Source organism: Clytia hemisphaerica, unplaced genomic scaffold, assembly GCF_902728285.1.
Source record: "Clytia hemisphaerica strain Z4C2 unplaced genomic scaffold, Clytia hemisphaerica genome assembly, whole genome shotgun sequence".
In the NCBI taxonomy this organism is placed as follows: Eukaryota; Metazoa; Cnidaria; class Hydrozoa; order Leptothecata; family Clytiidae; genus Clytia; species Clytia hemisphaerica.
The window spans coordinates 554,607-582,143 of NW_027104189.1; the positions used below are offsets into that span (position 1 = coordinate 554,607).

At 34.3% G+C, this 27,537-nt stretch overlaps 3 protein-coding genes across 3 annotated transcripts; 2 read left to right on the forward strand and 1 right to left on the reverse strand.

Annotated features, from left to right (window-relative positions):
• Window positions 1-623: 623 nt before the first annotated feature.
• Window positions 624-5,201, forward strand: LOC136814974 (oxygen-dependent coproporphyrinogen-III oxidase-like). Its single transcript, XM_067071397.1, has 6 exons — window positions 624-973; window positions 1,479-1,607; window positions 1,757-1,908; window positions 2,695-2,806; window positions 3,942-4,128; window positions 4,878-5,201. Exons 1-6 carry the CDS (start codon window positions 718-720, stop codon window positions 5,071-5,073), a joined length of 1,032 nt encoding a protein of 343 aa, XP_066927498.1. The 5' UTR covers window positions 624-717; the 3' UTR covers window positions 5,074-5,201.
• A 5,064-nt stretch (window positions 5,202-10,265) lies between these two features.
• LOC136815004 (uncharacterized) lies at window positions 10,266-16,616 on the forward strand. Its single transcript, XM_067071439.1, has 7 exons — window positions 10,266-10,408; window positions 11,451-11,603; window positions 12,343-12,496; window positions 13,159-13,853; window positions 14,100-14,263; window positions 15,340-15,727; window positions 16,444-16,616. The coding sequence occupies exons 1-7, from the start codon at window positions 10,324-10,326 to the stop codon at window positions 16,614-16,616; spliced, it is 1,812 nt and encodes a 603-aa protein (XP_066927540.1). The 5' UTR covers window positions 10,266-10,323.
• Window positions 16,617-18,487: 1,871 nt separating this feature from the next.
• LOC136814994 (calcium channel flower-like) lies at window positions 18,488-27,296 on the reverse strand. Its single transcript, XM_067071429.1, has 5 exons — window positions 27,098-27,296; window positions 21,631-21,703; window positions 20,770-20,898; window positions 20,284-20,391; window positions 18,488-19,789 (listed from the first exon to the last, which is right to left on the reverse strand). Exons 1-5 carry the CDS (start codon window positions 27,198-27,200, stop codon window positions 19,687-19,689), a joined length of 516 nt encoding a protein of 171 aa, XP_066927530.1. The 5' UTR covers window positions 27,201-27,296; the 3' UTR covers window positions 18,488-19,686.
• Between the last annotated feature and the right edge of the window lie 241 nt (window positions 27,297-27,537).

Here is a 27,537-nt window from a genome sequence, read left to right on the forward strand (position 1 = left end):
AAATAAAATGGAACGTTCTAGTAAAACGAACGATATCAAACGCTCTTGGAACGCTCCTGGTCATTACCTTTTATTCACTAGTTTAAGAATGTCTTAGAACGTTCGGGAACATTAGCCTTTAGACGCAAAGGATTGTACGCGAACGTTTGGGAACGCTATAGAACGTTCAGGAACGCTAAAGAACGCTCCATTTCATTTGTGCTTCAAATGGCTTTTGATGACCGAAAGTATTTGAACTGAAATTGTTTCTAGTTTCCAAATTCAATGTAACCAGACTGTAGAAAAGCGTTCGCCAAGCCCAAAGTATACTGCACGAATCTACCGTTAGTTGGTCTAATGTCGACATGTCGACAATCCCTCATTTTTTTCTCTTCTAATTCCGACACCCAGTTTTAGAGATAGGAATAATAGTAAGGTCAGAATCACTGATAGACCTCTATGATTTTTTCCTCTCTGGTCTCTAAGCAAAGAAATATCGTTTCCATAAGCGATTCTGACCTTTTTACTATTCCTATCTCTAAAGAAGAGTGTCGAGATTAGAAGAGGGATATCGACATTAGACCAAGTTAAGGTACCTAAATTAACCTGCATTAACAAATGTTAATCATTTTCTTTTCATTTTTAGATAAACGAATAACACAAAACACTAAAAACTAACAAAAGTAGAAAAACAACTAACAAAGACAAACAGAACACATATATACGTCACACCCAAAAATGCCTAGCCAAGAATTCAACGAACGTATCTCGTCTTTCACGGCGAGCGATTTTCGTGCTGACACTATCACACCACTGGATGAGCTGAAAGAATTAGCACAGTCGAAAATGAAATATAAAATGGAGCTGTTTGTGGCCCATCTTCAGCACAAAGTTTTGAGCCAACTGGAAAAATATGAGCCGGAGAAGAAGTTTCTTACTGATCGTTGGCAACGAGAACAAGGTGGCGGAGGGATTACATGTATTTTACAAGATGGTATAACTATTATATCTTTCTTCCTTATTCTTATCAAGAAAAGTTATCTTTCAATCCATCAAACAACACTTTCATTTTTTGTTGTACATTTGATAAAATGTGGGAACATGAAACTCTAGAGTTATGTACTAATTTTAAAATTTTTAGTTTTGTTTGATGGATTGAAAGATGACTTTTCTTGATAATTATATGGCTCTGGTTACCAATCGAGCACTCTAATATCATCGATTCTTGTAACCTTGATTTCCTTGTTCCTTGGAAATACTCTTATAGAATTCTTTCGGCGAGTTATTAGATGAGGAATTCAACTAGAACTTAAACTAGACTAGAACTTTTTACAATAAAACATTTTTTGAATTGAAATACATAAAACTGTTGTTAACCTAGATACCAAAAGATGGGGGAACCTTGAAAAGTTTTTTGGTGGAATAGATCTCTCGATTTACTGTAAATGGCGCAAAATGAGATTCAAGATATCTTCAAGATTCATCTTTTTCGTTTTTAGGAAAGGTATTTGAGAAAGCCGGAGTGAACATCTCAGTTGTTCATGGTAGCATGAATCCACAGCAAATCCAATCCATGCGTGCGCGCGGTAAAGAAATTGTAGACGGAGAAAATAATTTTTTTGCAACAGGTAAGAATTCATTCAAAATCATTTGAAATCATGACTTTTGCAACAGATCGAGTACCTTTTTAGGGTTTTTGAAAGATATTCTGACTATATAACTAAAGTATACAACATATTATATAATCATAAAATTTCTTTTCTTTTTATCATTATAGGAATTAGTTCAGTCATTCACCCAAGAAACCCATACATTCCAACAACTCATTTCAACTATCGGTATTTCGAACTTTTTGATAATGAAGGAAACACTACGTTATGGTGGTTTGGCGGTGGAACTGATTTAACGCCTTATTACATCAACGAAGAGGTTGGTTACGCAATCCTTTACACACCTCTGTGTCAAGGACACGGCGAGACCCCCTACCCACTGGGAAATTTGTCTAAAATTTCGTCCGCGTTGGAAAAATATTCTAGAATTTCAGTCCCACTGGAAAACTGACTTTATTTTTATCTCTATTTGTAAGAATTTCTATCCCCATTGGGATTTCAATAGAGTTTTTCATCCCCACTGGGGCTGTGAGACAGTTGTGGGCGTTTCTCCGTCCAAAATGATTTTATTTTGTTCAATTTCTACCTATATCTTGGCCAGGAGGATATGGCTTATGTTATGGGTTACCAACCCGTTAATCAGTGATTTTGCCAGAAATTAAATCATAATTGGCTCATATTGAAGAGGAAAATTTTCTTAGAAAATACATTTTTGTCATTCACCTAGCTAAGGTAGTTTCTGAAAAGCTTACATAGGTAAAGAAATTATAGTAAGGTTTTGTAAGGTTGTGGGTACCTGTTAACAGACAGTACTTGATGCCTCTGATACTAAGCAATCAAAGAGAAGGGTGCGTGGATTAATTTTCGCGACTTTCGTGAATTTTGGTCCTTTTCGCGAAGATTAGTTCTAGAAGTATTCAAAATCAGGCCAAAACCTCTAGGAAAATGAAAGAAATTGGGTGAAAAAGTGTCCGATTCGCGAAATTTTGTCCACGCGACAATTTTGGATTATCAATTAACGAAAAAAAGGCCAGGCGAAAATTTATCCACTTAAGGTATTTTTCTTGTTATAAATGAACCATTATTTTTCTTTGTTTTTCTGTAGGATTGCAAACATTTCCACCAAACACAGAAAGAAGCATGTGACCAACACAACAAAGAATATTATCCCAAATTCAAGAAATGGGCTGACGATTATTTCTTCATCAAATTTCGTGGTAAGTGAAAAAAGATACTATAATTATACTCTATACCCTCAAAAGGGTAGATACCTCAAGTGGATAAATTTTGGCGGGGATTAAATTTAGCGAATTTTGGCAAAATTAGATCCTCGTCAAAATTTCAAAATCCGGTAATTCACCAAATTAAATAAATCCCCACCAAAATTAAAGGAAAATCATGTTTTTATCGAGAAATTTCAGAAAACTATTTTTGCCTTTTATAAACCGATCGTGTATTAACCGTATACATTTTAATAAACTATTTTTATTTTTTTATAATTTGATGTACAAAGACGGGTTCGAGTTTGTTTTCAATTTTACACATTTTTTTAAAAATTCGAATTTCCTGTTTTCACTTCTAAATAAAAACAAAATTTCGAAAGTGCGCTTTCTCTAAGAAAGTGTGACCAGTAAAAGAATAACAAAAATTTGATTGCTTCTTTTCAAACGATTAGGAAGAAATTCAAACTCTCAGCCCATACCATTGCTATATTTCGCCATCAGTTTATTAGAAGAAAATCATAGCATGGATTCCCAGGCTAGATTAACCCTATACATTTTTGAAAAACTTTTTTACCTTTTATAACCTTATAACGTTTTTATTTTTTTATCTAGTTTTTGAATAAAAAAACTTCAATTTTAAAAAAAAGAAAAATTTGGAGCAAGATTTTTTTCAATTTACACATTTGAAAGGACTCGTTTATTTAAAATTCACTTTTTCAAAAAGGTCGTGACTATTACACCGTCTTTTTAAACAAACTTATTTCTCGCCAAAATTTTCCCGCCAAATTTAAAAAAAGCCATTTAAATTCCCTCAAATTTTAAAAAACTATCGCCAAATTAAATCCCCGAAAATCACATTTTGGTCATTCGCCAAATTAAATCCACGCCAAAATTTATCCACTTAATACATAAACTCGTTATTTTTCGGTGAGTTTGTCCGTACGGGGGTTGAAACCCTATGTCCTTTTTCGTCAAAATTTCTCGTCCCATTTTAATATTTATGTAGAGCTTTTTACTAAAAATTGGCGTGGTGGTACATGTGTTCTCTATTGGTTTCAAGTGGCATTGAGAGTTTAAAGGCTGAAGTTCGATAAAACTATAAAATATTTCCCCCATGGAATATTTTCAGGTGAGCATCGAGGTGTTGGAGGTACCTTCTTTGATGATTTGGATGATGGTACAATGGAAGATTGTTTCTCTTTCCTGACCACGTGTGGATATGCCATCATGCCTTCGTATCTACCGACTGTTGATAAACACATAGATGACGAGTATGGCGAGAAGCAATTACAATGGCAATATTTAAGGAGAGGAAGGTCCGTTTTATCATTTTCATCAAACTTTTATTATTGAATTCTTTCAGATTTTGGTAGCTTAGACGATCAACATATGTTGTAAACATTTTTTGTTATCTTGAAGAGGTGATGTAAATTCACTGAACTGTATATCCCATAAGAGCAAAGAGTAAATAATCTGCTGTAGAATACTACTTTGATCAGTGGTGATAAAAACATAACTACAATTGACGCTCTCTAATTCAATTTTCATTGGAGTATATCAAATAGTAGAGCTTCGTTTACAAGGGTTTCTTGTTAACGGTGACTTTCAATATTATCGAATAATGGAGTGTATTGAAAATAAAACGTCGAATTAGAGAGCGTCAACTGTAGTTTCAAAAAGTAACATTTTCGTCGCAAAATGTTATCAACTTTCTTCGTAAAGATAAAAAATCATACCTAAAACACTAAACTGAGAAAGGAAACGTAAAACCCCGAAATTCTGCTATCAATACACAGGTTGCAAAATTAAAGTCTAAAGACAAACCACGTTTTGACTTATTACAAATTTTTATGTGCTTGTTACATGACATTTATTTCTGTTTGGTTCGAATTTATTGACACTAATAAAGTTATCAGCTGTAAGTTGTAAAGCAAGTAACATGGTAATAAAATCACGTGAACTTTTTCGAGTTATCACATGTTTTGACTGCATTGATATAATTTTCCAACCCGTGTATTGCCTTTGAATAAAAATTTAATTTCATTTATTTGTTATTTGATTTCAGATATGTAGAATTCAACTTAGTTTACGATCGAGGTACCAAGTTTGGTCTTTACACACCCGGTTCACGAATTGAGAGTATTTTAATGTCATTACCGTTGCAAGCCCGTTGGGAATATATGAACGAGCCAGAACCTGGAAGCGAGGAAGAAAAAACTCTCAAGGAAGTTAAAACCACGAGAGATTGGGTAAATTCCTGATTAGCGTAGGTACCTTATTTTTAATGCATAATATTTAAACGTTTGTGAAATTTTGAGACTTGCTTTCATTGCTCATTTATGGAAATAAACAAAGTCAATGATTATTCATTGATAGTGTCGGCCGAAAATATTTTGGCAATCATTCTTGTGTATACTGCAAACAAATAACGATCGAGTCTTTCCATATTATATTCTTCAATTCATGATATTCATGACTTATATTTTCTACGGAAATACCCCGGTTTTTGCCAGTAGTGGCAAATTTAAACTAGCCAAAAGTTGTAAAAGATTTGCCACTACTGGCAAAAACCGGGGTCTTTCCGTAGAAAACATTACGTCATGAATATCATGAATTAGTAAACATTAATGGAAAAATTTTTCTCGAGAATTTGACTTTTTGCTGTCTCCCTGTCTTCTCTTACATTTTCGCTTTGTTGGTGTTTGTACTTCTATTCTTCATGTTTTTGTCATTTCACATTTCCTTGGGCCATTGATGTACAATCATGGTCGTAATATTTTAGAAAAAAAGGGAAATTCCCACGTATTTTCAAAACCACAAACGATTTGAAAGTGCTCTAAGTTAGGTTGGAAGGGTAGAGTTTTAACTCTGAGTGAGTTTTAACGCTAGAGTTAAGTCTCAAGACCCTAGGGTCTGAGGATCCAAAAGTTCAAAAATAGTCCAATAAGGCTCAGAATATAGCTTGGAAGTCTATAAACCAGTGCCAAATTGAAATATTCGATTAAATTTTAAGAGATGGCCCAAAATCGACTTTCTCGCCCGAGCTCCAAATTTCGAAAAACGAGGAAATAAGCTAAATTCTCAATAGATTTTGACCATGATTGTAGCATTTACATCTAGGTATTTAATAGATATTATGAGAACAGATTCAAACTTCCTTCGTTCCATTGTCTTCGGTAAGAACTTTGAGTATTTTCAAAAACTAACATTGGGCCATTCCATTTTACATCCATCCCAGCTGGCACACAACGTTTTTTCAACGTTCATTTAACGTTATATGGACGTTGTGTTCGTTATTTAAACGTTGAAACAACGTTGTGTGCCAGCTGGGATACAGGGTGGTGGACGAACATTTCCAGAGGGTAATCCGAAAAAAGTTTCCAGGGGATCGTCCACCCTCACTTTAAGTTATGAAAAAAACTTTTCTAAGGGTATTTTTGAAAATTTTACCATTTTCCAGGGAGTATCCACACATTTTCAATATTTGACTTGAAAAGGTTCGTCCAACCCCCTGTATGGTTTTTAATGGAACAGCCCATTTAAAGCCAAGGTTGTTTATCAATTAACCCTTATGCGTAAATTCTCAGCCTAAAAGAGAGAAGGGAGTGTATAAGGACTTATTAAAAGTCTTAGAGCTGAAATTAGTTGTTTGTCTGGTTATCACTAAAACAAAAACCTTCGTCTATTTATTTTTACTATATTTTTAAGACCAAGGTTGAAGAAACAAGCCATTAAAGTAGGTGTTCACGCCCATTAGATCTTATACACACCTTTATACACAATTAATGGTATTTTATTGAATGATACTTCTTCCAGCTAGATATTATTAGGAATATTTTTAAGGAAAAATTTAGAAGTTTTTTAAAATATTATCTTTTTTCATACAATGTAAAATCTTTATTTTTAGACAATATTTTTTTCGCAATAACAAAAATTTAAATCATGTGGAGAAACTATTGATTTGGTTATTGTGTTAATGAGCTTTTCCAGAGAAACCATACACAACCTCATGATCAGGTCCGAAATCAGGGTCAAAATCCTGAATGTGTAACATCATGGATGAAATTACTCTTAGAATCCAAATAAACGGAGTGGGGTTCGAATAAACGGGGTGTTTGGAAAACGGGGGCACCTAATTGCCGGGGGGGATTTAGAATTCTAATCAATTTTTGGTCTTTGTCAAATTTGAACAACAAAGTTACGAAGAAAACTGGCTTACAGAGCCATGATCAAGTGGGGGGGGGGTACAATTTTTATCCTCATAGCTTCTTATTCACAATGGCCAAAATTATGTTTTTGATATTTTGGAAATATTAATACTATAAATCTGAAAGAAACTTTGTCGAATGTTACCTAAGTTGACCTGTTAGTAAGATTTTATCGCGGCGTGCTGATACACACGTTCAACGCTAATCCATAGATCAGTGGCAAATCTGAGAAATTATGGAGGACAGAGTTGTTCTATTTCATGTAAGGAATAATGATAATAGACCTTATCGGAGTTTTTGATTTTTTCTAAAAAAGCGATGTATTGTGGGATTGTTTCGGGGGTGTTACAATAGAATTCCTTCGAGAAATTCCTAAGAGATTTCTATTGTAATCGTCAGCCGTGCAAAATTACTCGAATCTGATTGGTTTAGAGGAGTGCAATTAATCGTTAATTGCACTATTACCACTTTTTGCACTCTTCGGCGGGGGGACACTTTTGTCCCCTATTCTTTTCTCTCCCAAGTCCTGTGTCAGAGACTTTTTTTTACTATATAATAAAAAACAAAGACATTTTTTTTCTTCAATATAAAAAAGAACAAAGAAATTTTACGTTACAATAGCTTCTTTTAATTGAAAACAAAGAATTCGAATGTCAAAAATTTTCCCTTTTTCTGAAAAAACTATGATTTACTAATGATTATTTACTGACGATTACCTCGGAATCGTATGTTTTGTTGTGCAATTAACGATTAATCACTCGTAACAAAGGAGAAAATACCGTAATTTGCACTCGTCCTTCGGACTCGTGCAATTACTATTTTCTCCTTTCTTACTCGTGATTAATCGTTAATTGCACTCCAAACCATACGATTACTAGTACTAATACTCCCAAAACAATCCCACAATGCTTCGCTTTTTTAGACAAAAAAACTCCACTCCTCTGACGTCGAAGTATTTGCATGCATCATTGCGGAGAAGGTTTCTTCCCGTATGGAAATATCGATAAAAGAAATACTCTCCATCATAAATCTAAGCCCCCTAGATCCGCCGCTCTTGAATATGATACATGTCAGCATACACACCCGATCATTGGTCATGTAAAACGAACTGATATTTCCCATGGGATGGAGCAGAGGAATGTTAAGAGGTGGAAAAACAGGTCGTGTTCAGACCTGAAAGTTTAAGTTTAAGGTTCAAGTAGTACTTTGTTGATATGGGAATTTAATTATAATCACTTTTCTTTTGTCATCATCGATTGGCGATCTCGAGGAATCTCCTTTCCTAACTTGAAATCATGTCATCTTCTCTCTTGAGATACTTTGAAACAAAAAAGATTTCAGGGAATCCCTCTGCAAAACACTAATTCGTGGTCGTTGAAGCCATTACTGCTAGAGAGGCTCCGAGCGTCTCTAAGTCATAAATTTCACGTTCTTTTTTCTTCATTTACAAAAGGAGCATGCTTTTCACTTGCGAATTCTGATTTCGTCTATTCAGAAAACTGTAACGAAATCGTAAAAACTTTTTTTTTAAACTAGAGGGTGATTCCTTTTTAAACTTTGGTTTAACTTATGAGGAGCGTGCCGTTAGATACAAAAGGAATATAAAAGAAACATGTAGACCTAATTGCTTTAAACCTTGGTCTGAACACGACCAATTGTGGTGAGGCTGCAACAAATCATCAGTCTTACATATGATTTGGTAGAAGATGCAAATTTACAATGAGACATATTTGGTTTCATTTTTTGATGCTGAGTGGTGTGTAAAGGTTAAAATCAAAAGTTTCGATTTAAAGTATGTGGCCCCCAAAACGGCGATCAAATTTGAAATTTCTCTCAAATCTAGAGGAAAAGAGATTTTACAAAAATTTTTGCTGCATGAAAACCTTTAACATCTCTACTTTATTTCCTGGAAGTTCTTTTTCAAAATTTTCAATTTCAACAATATTTTTCAATCGCTTAAAGATAGGTAGCTTTTTTTCTAATGGCCCCCAAAACGGAGGTTTGAAATTTTAGCGATTTCTCGAGATATCTTTAAGATATGAATACAAAATTTTAACCATAGTTTTGAAATATGATTTAGAGGGTTTTGGGCATAAATTTATTTGATAAAATTTTTACAGTATACCCCTGGTTGTCAAAATGCAGGTTTGGGGCCCCCAAAACGGAGGTGTAGCTAAAATCAAATTATTAAGCCCAGTGGTAATAGGGGGAAAAACTATGAACATATTTGTGTTTTCCCTTAAATTTACGACCCGATGAATGTAAAATTTATGATTTTTATGAAAGATTTCAAGATTTTCGATATTGCAAAGTCCAAACTGAAAATTTAGAAATTTTCAAAATGACAATTTTGATTTAACAACTTCTTAATCAAGTATGGAATAAGCTGTGAAAATTTTAGAAAAAAAGCTTAACTGAAACTGAAAATATTAAGCTTTAAAGATATTTTTCTCCTATATTTTGCAAAAAAATGACAGAATTTGCCGTTGCCGTTTTGCTGATTCAGCGAAAAAATTTTATATACAATGTTAATTTTGTTTATAAACTATTAACTCAAGGTGATAGGAACAGAATTCCAAGATTTTTTGCTTTTTCTCATATTTAGAATTTTCAGTTTTGTCAATGTTGATTCTAGGGCTCCAAAATACTGGTTGACCTTCAAGATGCTATATCTTTTACCCAGCCTCTAAAGTCACAGATGTATTTGCATTTTCTGAACGGCATTAGTTGTAGAAAGTTTCCTATACCCCGTTTCATAAGTTATTTTCAATATCCAAGGAGCAAGAGTGAGTTATATGCAATTTTTATCTAATTTTGGTGTTAAAATATTTCCTTTAGACGCAAATATGTTATTTTGAATCTGTCTCAAACCAGCAAAAACATGCTCATTTTTAAGTATAACCATCATTCTTTCAAAATAAACAAAAATCGTTTAATTCTGATAAATCTACAAGTCAGAATCTTCATTTTAATTAAAACCTCCGTTTTGGGGGCCGTCTCCGTTTTGGGGGCCATATACTGTAGTGCTATTCCGTAAGTTGGTCTAATATCGACATCCCCTTTTTAATTTTGACACCCTTCTTTATAGATAGGAATAATCAGAATGTGAGAATCACTGATGGAAACTATTTTTCTTTACTTAGCAATCAGAGAAGAAATATTTTGTCTATAAGTGATCCCAACCTTCCTATTATCTCTAAAGAAGGGTGTCGGAATTAGAAGAGGGATGTCGACATTGACCAACTTACGGTTATCAGTACAGTAATAGTAATTTTTAGAAGTTTTAGTTAGTATTGAAGAAAAATGAACATACTTTGTTCTCTCTTGTTGTGTTCACATCTCATCCATTGTGTAATTGCTGATGGATTCTCACACACCGGTGCTGAAGGTATGCTTTATATTTTGTTAAATACACTTTATCTGGGGTATTTGTTAAAAACATCAAAACTAACAAAATTACACTTTTTTATAAGAACTATGAGGCTCAAAATATCCAAAAATAAGAACAATTGAAGAACAATGCTAGCCTGAAATTATTCAATTTCAAGCAATTTAGGGGTCAAAGTAGTAAAAATTACATCCTCTAGATAAGAACAGAATAAGAACAATTTGAGGCTTAAAGTGACAAAACAATAAGAACAGCCGAGCCTCAGCAAAATCATACTGGCTCTTATAAAAGAAATTATTGTATCAGTTTTGAAATTTTAGATTGGGACAAAGTGCTTTCAACTGTGATACCCTACACGTTTTTTATATAAGAACAAACTATATAAGAAAATAAGGCTTCGATGGCCAAAATGTTAAGAACAAGTTAAGAAAATTTTAAGGCTTTGCAGACTCTAAAATGGCCAATTTCTAAAGAAAAATGGACAAAAATGCTCAAAAAATAATGAAAATAAGAACATGTTAAGAACACTTTTAGGCTTGAAACTCAAAAAATTAAGAACATCCTAAGGCTTCAAAATTTTTGGATGTTCTTATAAAAAAATGTGTATTCTTTCAGTTGAGCTACATCATGACAAAGTCGTACTTTTTGTTTTCTCTGCCAAAATGTTAGCCTATCCGATTAGTTTGGGGTGACCTACAGACTTCAAATTTGGTCAGATTGATTTCTGACGCTTTGGTTCTAATAGACCTTTTCATGAATTACGTCACGAACATCACTTGCCTCGTTTTGAAATTATTGCCATGAGGATTAACTCCCAGTTGATTTTATTACAACTACTTTCTATTCATAAAAAATCATTTATTGTCTCAAGGGATATGATCATCATGGAAATTATTTGAATACGAGGCAAGTGATGTTCATGACGTAAATTATGAAAAGGTCTATAGGTGCTTATCTTTTACCATAAAATTTCAATCTTCAGTGCGCATGACTTAGATTTGCACATAAAGAAATTAAACAACTAAAATCACTTTCTATACAGGAACTCAACATGGGCGAAAGACGTATGATCCATTTTATTATACGACCAATTCGCAGATTCCTCATCTCCCTTTCGTGACTGGTTACATGGGAACACACGGAACTTACCGTTTTATGACGGTGACCGAACAAACTTTATTCGCTATCGGAGATGGTGAGGCATAATTCATGATATTCATGACGTAATGGTTTCTACGGAAATACCCTGGTTTTAGCCAGGAGTGGCAAATCTAAACTAGATATTTGCCACTACTGGTAAAAACCGGGGTTTTTCCATAGAAAACATCATGAATATCATGAATACTTTCTTCCTTTAAAATAATGAGCAAAGCAAATCATTTGCTAAAAGCTCAAATTATTGGAAATCTTTATTTGATGTGTATGACATTATCAAAGGGAAAATGAAAAGAATTGTCGAAAACCTTAGTCTTTATTTTTTTAATGTTTAAGCTCTCTAAAATGTTCTTAAAAAGGTTAGAAGGACTTGAAATTATTGTTTTGGAATCATTCTGATTGTATTTTCATTTGTTCTATATATGGTAGTTGAAATGAACCCTCTTGTCTTCATAAAACTGTCCTTATGGTAACATCATTGAATTTAAAGCCTGAAGGGCTAGTGTAGAATCTCTAACCTTTCCCAGGCAAGAAAAAGTGAGGCCACTTATTTCCCATCAAGAACGCGCCGTAATGCTGACGACGAATTGTATCTAGAGGTTCCTTTGTTTTTGAGGACTGGATTTTTTAAATCTAGCGATAGATTTTAGTTTCAATCCAGCATTTGTGTAAAAACTACGCGGAAATAAATGACCTCATTTCCCATCCTTGAGTCTAGAGTCTAGCCCTTCGGGCTTGGAAGTCAATGGTAACGTACAACCTCAACGACTTTTTTTTAGCTAAACATGGCGTGTGGCGACTTCACGATAACGGTCATGTCCGTGAATACCGTAAGAAAGGGAAGATTGGTTTGCCAACTGGTTTGAATCCAAACTCTCAGTCGACAGTTTCCAAGAACAGTTATATGAATACAATCAAACACAACTATGCTGCGTAAGTTATTCAAACGATTTTATTGAAATTTGTTTTAGGCTTATTTTTGTCGAGGTATTTTTCTATGTTTTCATGATTTTCAAGTTCACTTTTATGGTCTTGTATAGCTGATCAAAATTGAGCTTCGTCGTAGCAAGCGATGTTTTTATATCACCTATGTACCGACCGTGCTTTGCTGTTTTTGATTGTTAAGTGAACTTTTGGATTGCTGTATATAGGTAAGTACGGTAATCGGGAAAAAACATTCGAGAAAAAAATTAGCTGGAGAATTTTGTCTTGGAAAATTTGGTCAGGCTCTCGAATCTTTGTTCCGGGTTTCATTAAAGGGATAATCAGATGGTTTGAGATATTTAGATTACAGAAACCTTCTGTGGTCCTTAGTAAAATCTCAAAATATTTTTGTGTAACAATTTTCCATAATCAAAATATCAAAATTTGAAATTTTTGAAAATGGGTTCTTACAGGGTTCTTACGTTGATAATCTATTGTTATCCTAAAATCCAAAAACTTAAATATCTCGACTTTGGAAAATGATTAGGCAAAAATATTTTGAGATTTTGCCCAGGGCAATAGAAGGATCCCCCATGCCAAATATTACAAACCATCTGATTATCCCTTTAACTTGTAAAAAATGCATTTCACAATTTTCCTCCCCATTGTAGATATATTCCTGAGGAAGGTTGGACTGGTTACAAATATCCTGACCAAGCTACATCCGATGGCTCTGATGGTGTCAAAGGTCACCAGAACTTCATCGATTTATCAATTTACCATCCCAAATATGGTGGTAAATACAACGACCATGTTCCAATCGATTTACCGTTCTTCTACTGCACCATGACAGGATTTGGTTATCCTCATGTTAAGAAAGTATGGGATTACCTGAAAGCACAACCCAATGCCAACCAAATTGGTCCCTTAGGTCAACGAGCTGGATTTGACATTAAAGAGAATTTCTTGAATTTGATTCGCGTGGAGTTATTCCAAGATGCAGCCGTTTGGGCAAATATCGGGGTCGGAGATCATGCTAAGGATGAAAAGTTGAAAAATCTTGCTGATGCACGTGATCGCATCCAATCGGTCAACTACCAACAGATTGATTTAACCCGAATGGAATATGAATTCTACTTTTTCGAGCGCCCGTTTTTCAACAAGCCATATCTCTTTGTCGCGTGTGTTCTCAACAACAAGCAAGGACCATCGTATTTTAGTTACCTGAGACCAGATGGTGCTTATTTTGAAGAGCTGGCCAAGCGGGTGAATGTTACAAGCTTTAATAAAAACGAAATTTACGATGCGTTTGTACCGATCAAAGGTGAAAGTAATGTTACAAAAAGCTATGGTCTGCCACTTTTCGGTGAGTCACGCCTTGAATTATCAGTTGTATCTACATCGAAAAAAGCTTCAACATTTTAAAGTAAAATCATTAAATAGATAAGAATTACACACTTTGTCGTTGGCCAGATCAGTTCGGCTGTTATGCCAGTATTCCATGAAAAAATTACCGGTATTCCGGTATTTTACACCTTTTGGAACCCCCCTTAACAGTGTATGCCTCCTTGCTCGTAAGAGGTAATTATTACTCAACTTTCTTTTTTTTAAGGTATGCATAATCCAAATCGTATCTCCTTTGGAATGAGTGGTGGAGCTTGTCCTGAAAAAGGTGGAGATTATGCTCGCTACCCTTGGGGTAATCCTGGTTCAGGATGGCCAACCAATTACGAAGAAGTTACACCTGTCTGCGATGCATTCCTTGTTGATATTAAGGTATATGTTTTTGATAGATATTTGAATAGTTGATTTGCTGGAGGGATAAAGTAGTTTGATGATGATGACACCAGAGGAATGTAAAGAGATGGAAAAACAGCTTCTTGAAAACAATGGAAAAACGGCTCGTCATATACCAGGTCTATTGCCCTTAAGGGAGTTTATGTCGAGTAAATGGGTTCCTTTGTTGTCGCTATAAAAAATCTGCATAATTAGCGTGTTGTGACAAAATTCTTTTGTTTCAAGCCTGATTATGCGCAAACTTTTAGGCCTTATATTTCGGGTACACCTCTCCTATAAGAAAAGGTACCTATATCTTCTTGCTCAGAATTTCCTAGCGATTCTACTGATATAACCGCATCATGACTGCACCATAATATGGAAAGCTAGAGCTCGAGAAAGTTATAACTTCATCTTGACTTTACTCGACTTCTGACAGTTTTACAAGAACCAATTTAATATCGTTGCGTTAAGAATTTCTTTTGCTATACTTTGGTAAAATATTGCTTCTTATTCTTAAAAATTGAACTAGTAATCGGCAAAAAAGGAAAAACAAATTTTCATTTTCATCGTCAAATCATGTAGAAACCGTCCGATTTGTATGGCGAGCCGTCTTTTCTGGACTTTCATTTAATGACCTAATCAACGTTTTTACAATAGAATTTTCAATAAAAGTGATCGTTGAACTTTGAGTAATCAGAAAAGCTGTTTTTCCATCTCTTTACATTCCTCTGATGACACCAAAACCAAATGTAATATTCGCACCAAAAAACTTTGTTACGGTTGTTATAATACTGTCTCCATAACTCGAAAACGCATGGGGAACACGAATTTGTTCGATTTAAGGAAATTTCGAGTTGTGGAGTAAGGTTTTTATGAGGCATTGGTAACTGAAGTGACGAGAATAGTTGTTCGAGTTAAGGAGTTATAGAGGTTCAGTTTAAAGAGACTTATTAACTTATCAATTAAAGTTTGTTATTATTTTAAAACAATTGCATTGCATTGCAGTGTAAAAAACAAAATAAGAAAGCCATAAAAGTTTTTAAAGTCTCTTTCTTCCTGTATCACTTTTTCAGCTTTGGGCCAATCTTGATAAAACATGGAATGACCCTACTGTCTCGGTCGGGAATTCCGGTTTTCCCGGTAAAACCACCATCGATTACACTGTTGATGCAAACTTATATGGTAAATTTGAAGATCCATACCTTCAAAACAAAGTTAATCCACATATGGTAGATTTAACAACAAATGGACAAAAAGTTGAGCACACTGTCCGAAAACCAAATCCAGTTAAATTGAGAATGGATTTTACTCGACTGGGAAGGAATTTCGAATTTACAAATGTATCACATATACATGAGGTGGAAATTGAATCACCAACAATGCCTTCAAATAATGTGGTAGTTCAAAAATGCGAGAATCAATCACAAGTCCAACAAGGAAACCAGACAAAAATAATTGAAAGTAAGTATTGTTTTTCATTTATTATGTATGTATTAATTGAAAGTGGTGATGATTTTAAAATTTTAGTTTAGTTATTAACTTTTCAGATCAAACTTTCGTACAAATTTTAAGACCTAGTGACCCGTCGGGAGATGCATTACTTTACTTTATCTTATATACAAATATCTTTGGTGCTCCAAAAAAGGGGCTTTATTTACACACCCTCCTTCTCACTGACCCGGTGGGATTTTATCAACCAGTGGGGGTAAAAATAACGGACCGAAAGTTGATGGGGATTGATATTCGGATGTTTTTTTATGGCTGGAAATTTGAATTCCATTGTTTTCTAGCCAGAAAATTCTGTTGGGATGGAAAAAATAGCACAATATTTTGCAGTGGAGGTTTGCTTATCTGATTATTTTCAGCGGGGATAAAAATGAGAGTATAATTTTCCACTTTGGAACGATATTTTGGTCAATTTTTCCAGTAGGAAGGGTTAACAGTGGGTCTGTGAGAAGGGGTGTATTTATCACGCTCTCATTGCAACATGGATGAATTTTTGGGACGAGATGGAGTTTTTACAATCTCTTATTTGATTTGGTTGGTCGTTAACCAGTAATAAAACAATTTTGTTACTTTTTCTAAAGAACGCGTCATTTTATTACTTCAAATGACCAATTATTAAAGTATCTTATAAAAACTCCATCTCATCTGGAATTTTTTCTCTCTTTTTTCAGCTAAAGAATGTGATTGGGAAGGATCTTTATTGATCGGAATCCTTGTTGTTGTCAGTTTAATCTTTCTCATCAATTTTATTGGATTGTGCTTCCTTTTTTGTCGAAGATCATCAGAAGATCGTGCTCCAAAACATGTCAAAGGCAATGATAATTTATTAGGTGTTGTAGCTTAACCTACTGGTTTTTCCAAGATCATAAATTGCAGTGGTGCATATCATGAATTAAAATTGATTTATTCATTTAAAACTTTTTTACGCATTTTTTTTTTGTAAATAACAAATGAATGTTGAAATAACCATGTAGATAAACTAAAACTAATACTGTCTCTGTCAGCCTTTAAACCCGAAAACTGCACAGTTACGTTTTAAGAAGCAAACCTTTTTTAATCACACTGAATTAACTTCTTTTTTTTTTGCGGTCGCTCCCTGGCTACTTATTTACGAGAAAAAAATATACTTCTTCTGTTTTTAGCTATTAAGTGATGCCGAGACGTTTTAGAATCTGAAAAGGTGGTTCGGAAAAGCTTAACTTTATTACCAAAAGATCATATCTCACTAACGGCTGAGGGACCTTTCATTATTTTATACCTCTGTGCAAAATTTCATCTCTACATTATTTTTGTCTGCGGTAAATTATGAAATTCTACCTGATTAAAGGGTAAACTATTTTTTTCATAAGAACAAACTATATAAGAACATAAGGCTCCTATGGGTAAAATAAAGAGCAAGTGGTTGTGTGCCAGCTGGGAACAGTTCAAACTTTTGAAACAGTCCCAAAACAGCTATTATTTCCAGACAACAGGGACCGCTTTTAATGATATTATCGTCTGATGTAGGATCATTACACGCTTTTTATAAGAATATTCCAAATTCAAAACTCCCGGGAATTGCTACTAAAATTGGACCACCACATTATACCGGAAACTTTAGTCGAAAATGGTATATTAGGAAGATAATGATATAAATTATTTGCGAAGTTCTGTCGCCGGAGAGACCAGTGCAAATTTTCCTCAGTACTGGACATGAGTGCTTTTTTAGACCATCGAATCACAAGCTGATCCAGAATTGAAATGCTATTGGATTCCTGGTTGACAAACCTACAAAGCTAGTCACCAAATAATTATCGAACGGTTAGGTCTAAAAATCGAGATGTTTTGATGTGGCTCAATGGATTAGGATGTAACTCACACGTGATTTATTTTGGAGCAGATCAGAAAATGGTCGAGAATGCTGATAGTCAAGAAAGCTCTGTATTTTTGGGTCGGGTTGGTTTGGAAGAAAATGTGGTACATCTTGAAGAGGTCGTCACAGAAAAATCAACCTATTATTGCAGAGTTGATGCCATTTGTGGAAAGAATGTTGTCTATAGAGGCGACTTGTGGAAGTTCACTACATTGTAGTTGATATGATTTTTTCATTTAGTCTCTTTTTCTCCTAAAAACCCTTTTTTTCCCTTTTCAGCTAAAATATTGAACAAAATTTGGTCGTTCACCAAAATTAATTCTCGCTAAATTTAGAAATTTTATTAAATCGCTAAAATAAATTCCACCAAATTGCACCAAAATTGGCAAGTGGGCTCATTCGCAAAAATTTCTTCTCTTAATGCAGTTTCTTTATTAAATTTTTCATTGCAGAGAAAGAAGCTTACAAAACTTGTAATAAGACGATAAATAGCTCAAAACTATTCAGATAATTTGTGATCGATGAAGAGTAAAGTTATAGTGAAACGTTTATGTTTTCGTCTCAAAAATTCATTTTATTTCCGACAGCAAAACAGGGGAAAATCAAAATCTTTTGTGCTTCACTCTTCTGTTCCTCTTGTGTATGTCCTCGACCAATCAAATGGATTAGGAAATACGTGCAAAATAAATAAATTTATGATGAGATGACGCCAATTTCAGTACAAACCCCAGCGATAAGATTCCCTATTTTGACTGTTTGACTAAAATATCACAAAATTAAAGTGGTATTGTTTCGGACACTTCGTTTAAAAATGTTTCTGCCAGAAATAAATGGTTTTAAATTAATTTTCGCGAATCGGTATATTTAATTTTCAACAATTTTGAATGTTTTTTGTTTATATTTAAAATTCTAGTGCTTTTCTTGGTAACGTACATATTCAAATAAAATTTGTGCTTGAACAAAAGTAAAAAATGTTTACATAAACCAAAAAAAAAAAAAAAAACTTAAAAACTTATAAGATATGACAACCTTTCAATTTCGAGGTAACATTATACAGTATCATAGCAACACTACATACTTCGTTTGAAGAATTTCATTAAACTATTATGACATATATGGGAAATTATATCACAAATTTGGTTTATTATCATTCAAGTATAATTGAATGAGAGTGTTAAACTTGTAAGTAAACAAATAAAATATGCAATTTCATACCCAGAGCTACTAACTTTCACCACTTTTTAATGTTACTGATAAACGTGAGCACTGGGACTGAGTGCGAGAGATTAAAGAATGTGCTCCCATTGTGCGACCAAATGAATTGTTTCAAAAAACCCTCTTGAAAATATATAAAACCTATCCGATCGATTACCTTTCGATTATCTTTTTGACAATCTAATCATGTCAAATTTCAATGAAATTATATTAGAAATCTTAACTTACTACGTTTAAAAAAATACTTAAATAATTTCATAATATTTTACCCCCAAAATACAATTTTAATAACAATCTCAAAATGAAGTAAAAAACCTAGGTCAAAACATTGCAAATAAACTAAATGACTAAATAAAATCATATAATTAACAATTAAATAGTAATCATAAATATATATATATTGTCACCAATAACGATTTTTGTCACTTTCTAGCAGTTCGAAAAAAAAGTGCGAGACCCATTAACTCAAAGCATTTTAAAGTAATGATTTAAATTAGACCTGGAAGTTGTCCAAGTTACAGAAAAGACCTCTAAAAATTCAAACACTAACACTTGACTGACTGACAACAATTCTTCATTCAAAAAATGATGAAAACTCGATATCTAATTTAAAGTACAAAATGGGACATCATGGACTATGTAGAGCTGACATTAAAAAAGTGAAAGCAACACAAAAAACAACTTTCTTTGGAAAGCATACTATGCATACTATGCATACCTATAATTCACTCTCAAAATTCTGTAATAAGAAGATTGAAACACAGAACATAGAACTTCGAAAGTTTGGATGGCAATTATTGAAATGCAATTTCTTAAGAGAACGAGTAACTGGATAACAGAAAGACATCTAATGGAAAGCTCCACCGATATCATTTGGATCACCTTGATTGTCCATTAGAGTTGCTTTCATCTCAACATCGTCGTTAGACTTCTTTTCAACATCTCCTCCCCTAAGTAACGAAAATATTAGCCATCATCATTATACGATTAAACTCTTCTAAATAATATTTGTCAAAAGTGGAGAAAGTACTAAAGTGGCTAAAAATACATCTTATCGGAGTTTTTTATTTCTCTAAAAAAGCGATGCATTGTGGGATTGTTTTGGGGGTATTACAATAGAAATCTCTTAGGGGATAAAACTTTTCAATCTCCACACCTGCGTAAATCTTTTTTGGGAGCCTATCGTATCAATATACAATCATCTTGTCATTTTATTCAGTCTCCACTTAGTATTAATAAAAAACAATCAACACAATCTGGTCATAATATTGCATTTACGTTTGCGTAGACGGAAGAAAATTTTGATTTTGACCCCCCTAATATTACATACATAGAGAGACAGTATTCCATTGATTTATCAATATTTACAGCATTTCAGTATATATAAAGTTGTTCGGGTGGAGGTAAACCAGATATTTTTAAAATCGAACTCAAGATTGCTTACTTTCTGCCAATTGCAAGTGTTCCGTACAGGGCTGCAAGTACGACACATGATCCACTACCAATAAAAGTGGATAATTCGAGACACATTACTATTGGTGGCACTCCAGCTCTAAAATGGTAAAAAATATCTTTTGATCCTTGATTTATTTTCAACAAGTCAGAATATCACAAACCACTTATTTGCATTCTATTTTAGCCAGCTAGCATAATCTTTAGCTTTCACTTTCAGAACAGAAATTCTGCTGTTTGGAGGCTACAAAATTTACCCCTTGCTTATGAAGTAACCCCAATTCTTGATATGCGTAAGTCAAGATGACGTCATATTTTTTAACGGAGGCACTCGAAAAAAGCCGGATTTTGAACTTTGTGTTTCTATTTTTAGTAACAAAGAAGGGTCAAACCCCGGATTTTTTCGGGTGTTTCCACTAGAAAAATGACTTCCGAATGCTTTTTTTTCCAGAAAGTGTTATAAAAATAATATACTTACAATAAATATAGAGCTGCTCTTAACCAAAATCGAAAGTGACTTTCAACCCAATCACTCAGTTTTGTAGCTATCTCTGAAAATTGACAAAGCATTGGTGCTTCTAAACATAGAACCAGCAAACCAAATACACTAAAAACAAGAAAAATATTTCTAAATAAACCAAATTTAAGTAAATTTGGGCGAAAAAGTCGATCATTATTGAGTATTTTCTTGAAAAGCTTTAACCATTTTTAGGCATAATATGGTCAGATTTCCCAAATTTTAGACCCTTAAAGTGCACTTTTCCTTATCTTTGCTCATTTCGACCCATACAGTTCACTTTGAGAAGGTTGGAAAAGGGACCTTTAAGGGCCACAGGTACGGTAGGTCATTTACCTTGAGTGCCTGCCTCCCCCATCAAACCAGCTTTATAACTAACTAATCAACTAACTTTTTTAACTAAATTTTTTATTTTATTATTTCTAGTATTCTTTTATAGCTATAGGCCAGGTTGTAGCTTCCACTAACTATGTAATTGAGCCATGGCTGATGATGATGACCATCTTACATCAGCATGGTAGAATTAGGGTAGATGACTACTGTGCATCTCATTGCCAAATTCCTTGAGGCAAACCTGAGATTCGCGGCTTTCTCATCTTCCCAGGAGAATTTCGATGGAATTTTGGTAGCAGCCGCAAGGACTTGAACCTTAATTGTGATTCACTCTTGTATTGCAACGTATTGCAAGACACGTACCTAACCAGAAAAGCTTACTACGCTTGTTTTGCAGTATGATGGTATGAAAGTTTTTGAGTTTGACACCCATTTTTTGGGAAAAACCCAAAATAGTTCCCTTCAGATAAATTATACAACTCAACTTACATTTGAATGATACCAGAAACAAAACATTTACCAGTGATTGTAATCATTGCAAATAATCCAGTTGAAAGCATACCTTGAAATAATAAAATAAACTTATTGTGGTGAACTTACTCAAAAAAAAATTCTTTGATAAATTTATGAGGTTTACTTACTTTTTCTTTCAACAATAAATTGCTCAAATAATCCGACTCAAAGGACCACTCATAATAACTCACTGAATCTCACTTACATATCAAACAAAACAATTTACCCATGCTTTACTGTAAGTTGGTCTTATATTGACATCCCTCATCAAAACCCTTCTTTAGAGATAGAAATAATATGAAAGTTGAAAGTTGGAATCACTCATTATTAAAAAAGGATCACCCCTGATCTATTGGAATGGGTCAATTCATGTGAAACATCAACAGTTTCAGGATTCCGAAAGGAGATAAAAGCTTGCGAAAATATAATGAAAGCCCAGGACGTAGAAATCACTCAACTAAAGTCCAAAGACGTTAATGCAAGGATCAGCGAAATAAAGGATAGCTTTGAGACCAGAATGGCAACGATCGAAAAGAAGATGGAAGACATCATTGAGAAGAAAGGAGAAAATAGATCACAAAGCTACGCAGCAGTCGTCTCGAGGCAAATCGAGAAAAACATAGAAAACGTAATTCGGAGGGAAAAACAGGAGGAACGACAGATTCAATCCACGGCGTGCAATCTAATTTTTCATGGTGTTGACGAATCCACTGAAGATTCAGAGGAGTTGACCAAAATCTACGACGAAGAATATCTAAATGAAAAAGTCTTACCTTTGAAACTACGCTTAAGGAATATAAAGATTGAAGAAACTCAAAGAATCGGAAAATTTTCGAAGGAAAAGGAAGATGAAAAACGCTATCGACCAATAAAAGTCCGATTTGCAAACGAAGAAGACAAAAATACAGTGTTAAGAGCAATCACTAGATCTTACGAAAAGTGAAAGGAAGACAATCAAAGAGTGGTGTATGAAAGCCCAAGAAATGAATACTTCACTAAAGGATGCAAACTTTAAATTCAAAGTCAGGGGGAGCCCTAGGAAAAAACTCTATCTTAAGAAAATTGTAAACCGAACAAAGAGCGGTTCATAGAGGGCCATGTGCTCGGACGGTGTTTCAATCTTTCTATTATTTTCAGCTCTAAAAACGGGTGCTGGAATTAGGTGAGGGATGTTGATATTAGACCAAGTTATATACAGAAGTGCTTGAATGATATTTAATTGTATAATTATAGTTCAGTTACAGAATTCCCTCAATTACGATATACCATCAACTGCTCTAACTTGGGACAATTGGTCAAACTTGGGACTTGTTGATATCTGGCCTGTATTTTCACTGTTAAATCCCTTTGACGACGAATTTGTTTTGATAACTCCACCAAGTCTATCAATCATACTTTCTGTCATAACATGTCACGATATCTTTCTCTGATAGCGCGCCGTTTTCTTGTTAACTTTTTTGTTTTTATTCAAAATGACCGGACGCCGATTGGAGAATTAGAGAACGCCCAAATAATTCAAATCAAATGACTTTGGAGGTTTGGTGAAATGGTGGCCGAATTGCCGTTCCATGTTTTGTCAAGTTTTAGAGCAGTTGACAGTACTGCATTGGGGGAATTCCTTGACTGTAGTTTTAGATTATAAACTTACTAGCCGGTACCCGGCGTCGCACGCCGGTTTAGCTGTTTGCTGAACGCATTTAAAGTCCTTTGAGATGTTGGGAAGGTGGCTTAAACACGATGAAATCAAAATTAAAGGGAAGAATCTTCTTCAAAGTTTGACTCTATCCCTCCCGGGTGACGTATCTTCTAACCATATTTTGAAAAAAATTTTTGTGGCAAAAATGATCAGAAAACAGAAAGGGCGTCATTCCCAAATTACACCATACCAGCGACCAGTGACGTCCGAGACGGCTCTGCAATTATATTTCTTTTCCCGCTTCGCTCGCGTTATATTTGCCGTAGTTCATGATGTTTAGGAAAACTTTGATATCAAGATAAGTGTAGTGAAATAATAGACATGACACGCGATTCGTCGAAAAAAGGCAGCCGGGGGGGGGGGTACTTAGGCAAGAGAAGGGTATGGTGTATGTGCCGGCCTTAAGGGTGCCTCTTTTGAAACATTGCAGTTTGAAAAATCGGAAAATCAAACTTCAGTCCCACTAAGAATTGGAAAAATAGGAAAATTTCAACTTTTTGCCCCCAGAAAGATAGAAATTTGGTCAAATTAGTTCCAAAAAGTGAATTAAAATTCACACAATTTCCCTTGTTTCTTCTCCTTTTTATTCTGCAAAGGGTCCGAGGGGCAGGGCCGAAAGTCAGCTCCCAACCATAGTCCCCCCGGAAGGCAGCTAGGACACGCAGACAAAAAAACGTGATAGCGCAATTTTATGTTGCTTTTTATAAAATAACTTCGTCATAACTTCGATAATTTTTCAAATTCAACAATGACTTAGATTTACAGCAAAATAATTATCGACATAGATGTTTAAAGGTCCCTTTTTACGAAGAAAAAAAAAGTTTTTACCGCCTTTTGAATGTATTTTTAATGTTGCTGTTGTTCTAACAAACTTGTCTTGTGATTCTTATGTTTGATTTTATATTTGTTCTTTTCTCTAACATAACAGATTCTTTTTAAAAGCTTTTCTTTTGTTTTGAAAAGAATTCGAATGTCTCAAATCAAATAAGGTCGTTAATACATTCGAAAACATAAAACAAAAGAAAAGAAAGAAAAAAAAGAAAAAGTCTAATCTATCAATCAAAACAAAGTATATATTTATAAAACGGCGCGAATCTGATTTAACACATTTGTGGAGCAAGAAGCAAAAGTCATCTTTTAAAAGAACAAAAACATTGCGTATGAAAACGAAAGTAGCACAGACAGAAAGAAAGACAAAACGACATACAGACTACCACTATTAATATATAGATTATAAACGTTTATGTTTTTTCCAGACAATGTCAATTGAATAACTTCAAACAAAAATCGCAATTGAATGTAATCAAACGCAAATGAATAATTGCGATTCGATTGTCGAACGTAATCGAATCTCAATCGAACAGCCGATTCCTGGGTAATATTCGACTGTGTTCGAGTAAGGTTAGATTGGTTCGATTGATAGTTGACTATGTTCGATTGGTTTGATCGATTGTCAATTACATTTGATTAATCTTCGATTTCGTTCGATTACGTTTGATGAGTTTGATTGTGATTAAATTAAATTGGATCACTCGGTTAGGGCTTCTTAGCGACGACCCTCGACATGGCCCGAGAATTCTCGGGCCTCTTCGGGCCATGTTCGGGCCGAGAGACCCTATTAATCTTTGGCCCGAACATGACCCGAGTCATTCGGGCCATGTTCGGGCCATGTTAAATGTTAAATTGATTCAGCATGTCCAGTCAAACAAAATAGTACAAAATAAGATTTGTCTGTTTTGTTTATATATCGCTCAAAAAAACTTTACGAGCTCCCCGTGGACACGCTTCAGTTTAAAACCAGGACCAGTTTACTAGCAAATATTTCCACCCTAAGTATATTTATAACTATGTTTTCATACCAAATAAGAAAAAAATTCAGTCCTGAAATTACACGCCTGTTTAACTCATGTTTTCAAAAATTGGCCCGCGTGTCGTCCGAATTCTCGGGCCATACTCGGGCTTTACGCGAATTCCAATAAAAGTTTTGGCCCAAGAATTCTCGGGCCATGTCGAGGGTCGTTCTTAGCGTGGACGGCCGAGCGCTTTAAAGTACCGTACTAAAGCGAATAAAATCTAATACAGTTGTATCAATCGAACATAATTAAATACAATTGAACAGACCAGAAATGCAGCAGTCCCATGTTTGTCACGGATGCCCCCAAGGAAAAATTATACCATTGAAAATCTGCCCTTAAAGGGGATCTAATGTCAGAAAATTCATGTACCTCATTTTTTTACATAGGAAAGCTCTGATAGAAACAAAAATATTGAAAAAAGAACGAACTTTTAAATTCATTAAGTTATTGACAGTGTAGCTGGAACCTCGATATTCCAGGATTAGAAAAAGCTATACCTGTTATCTTTTTTCTTTAAAGAATCAACAAGCCATCAACATCGATAAATTACACACATTTACTCAGAGAAACTTTTAAAAGTATCTGCCATTATGACTTTCTTGAAGCTGTTCCGAAATGAACCAATCCGGTTATGAATCGGAATTCCTATGGGAGTTCTTTTCCGAAATTTGTAAAATAGCTAAGTCGGCAAAAAAACTTTTCCTGGGGGTTCGAAGAAAAACAGAACCGCTGTCATTTGTTTTTTATTTAACCAGATATTTAAATTTGGGCTCAAAAATATTTAAATAAATAAGTTGATAATATTCAATATACTATTTGTATCTATCAGAAAATAAACACTTACAGAACGACATCGTTTATCATTTGGAACACCCCGTATTTGGACCATTCTATCGTGGGCGCAAAAAGGGCGGAAACTAAGTAGCACCCTCAGTGCAAGATTGCCGCATCATCTTTATTCGCCCGCGCGAGAATGCGAGCTAATCATTTTTTTCTCGCGCGCTCAAGGGGAAAAGGAAAGTGATAGATATTCTTTGAAGGAAAAACGTCAGAAACAAAGCCAAAGACCAAAAAGATGTATTTTGTTGTTGACAATCGATCCTGTGAAGATGAAAAAATTTCTGCTTTGCGTTTTTTTCGGAACGCTGAAAAACTCTAATTTCGATCATCCTTTAAGGTAAAGAGGTTGCGAGATTTGGGTTAGCAAGGCAAAAATCGCTAAAAAGCTGGTAAAATTGTAATCCTCAAAAATCGCAGTTCCAGCCTCACTGATTGATACTTAAATTTTCCCTTTCTTTGAGAAAAAGAGGATTTTGTGACGTCATGCTTGCACTTTAGTTTCATAAATCAGTCGTTGAACAGGCACATTTTTAGAAACAGCGTCTTGTAATGGCTTCAAAAAAAGCTTTTGTTGGATAAAAAAGATATCTTTGTAATCGCACTTTAAAGAACAAACTTTTTGATAGGCATTCCAAAGTATCCACTCTATCCTGCCGAATTTTAGATGCAATGAATAAATCATAATAAAGCCTTATAGAAATTTCTACGATCAAAGCCTTAAAAATAGAGGGATAATCCTCTGTTAATCAACACAGATGTGTGCTAGCTTCTAAAACAAAACGCCAACTATGACGTCACACGTACAAATCTTTAAAGGGATATTATAACACATTGACTGAAGATCTTTTGATGTAACATAGCTCTTTCGAAAGCTCTCGTTATAAATTTTTTTAAACTTTCCAAAAAAGTGTAATGAAGGATTTGACGTTTAGATCCCCTTTAAACTTTGTGTACCCACCCAGAAAGGCTGCTAAAAAACAAAAAAAAGTAACAAAATTGTCTACTCTCTATAAAATCTGACACCTATTATAACTAACAATGATATACTTACAAAGCCCAGCGACAACACCCCATATTCGGACAAGGAACCGCAAAATTCTTGGTGCAGATTCTGCAGGTGTTGGACTTCCTTTCTTTTGCGGTGAGTTTGGCATGATGGAATTTGGTAATTCACATTTTCATTTTTCAATGTGATTTGAAATTGTGAATTGTTTGATCTACTAAAAGAAAAAAAATCAGTTATAATGTCTGTTCTCGTCTAAATACAAACAAAACTCGATAGAAATTTTCAAAACACTAAGATTTGTAACATTTTTAGGATAAAATATTTTCGTTCGATCTTTTAACTTTATTTTTGTTTTCATTTTAAGGCGGCCTAATGAAACAGCCTCGCTATCGAATAGAATTTTCCACGAAAAGTAGATATTTTACAGAACGATGACATCATTATGTAAATTTTCTTGAAATCGAAAGTTGTTCACTTCCTTCCTC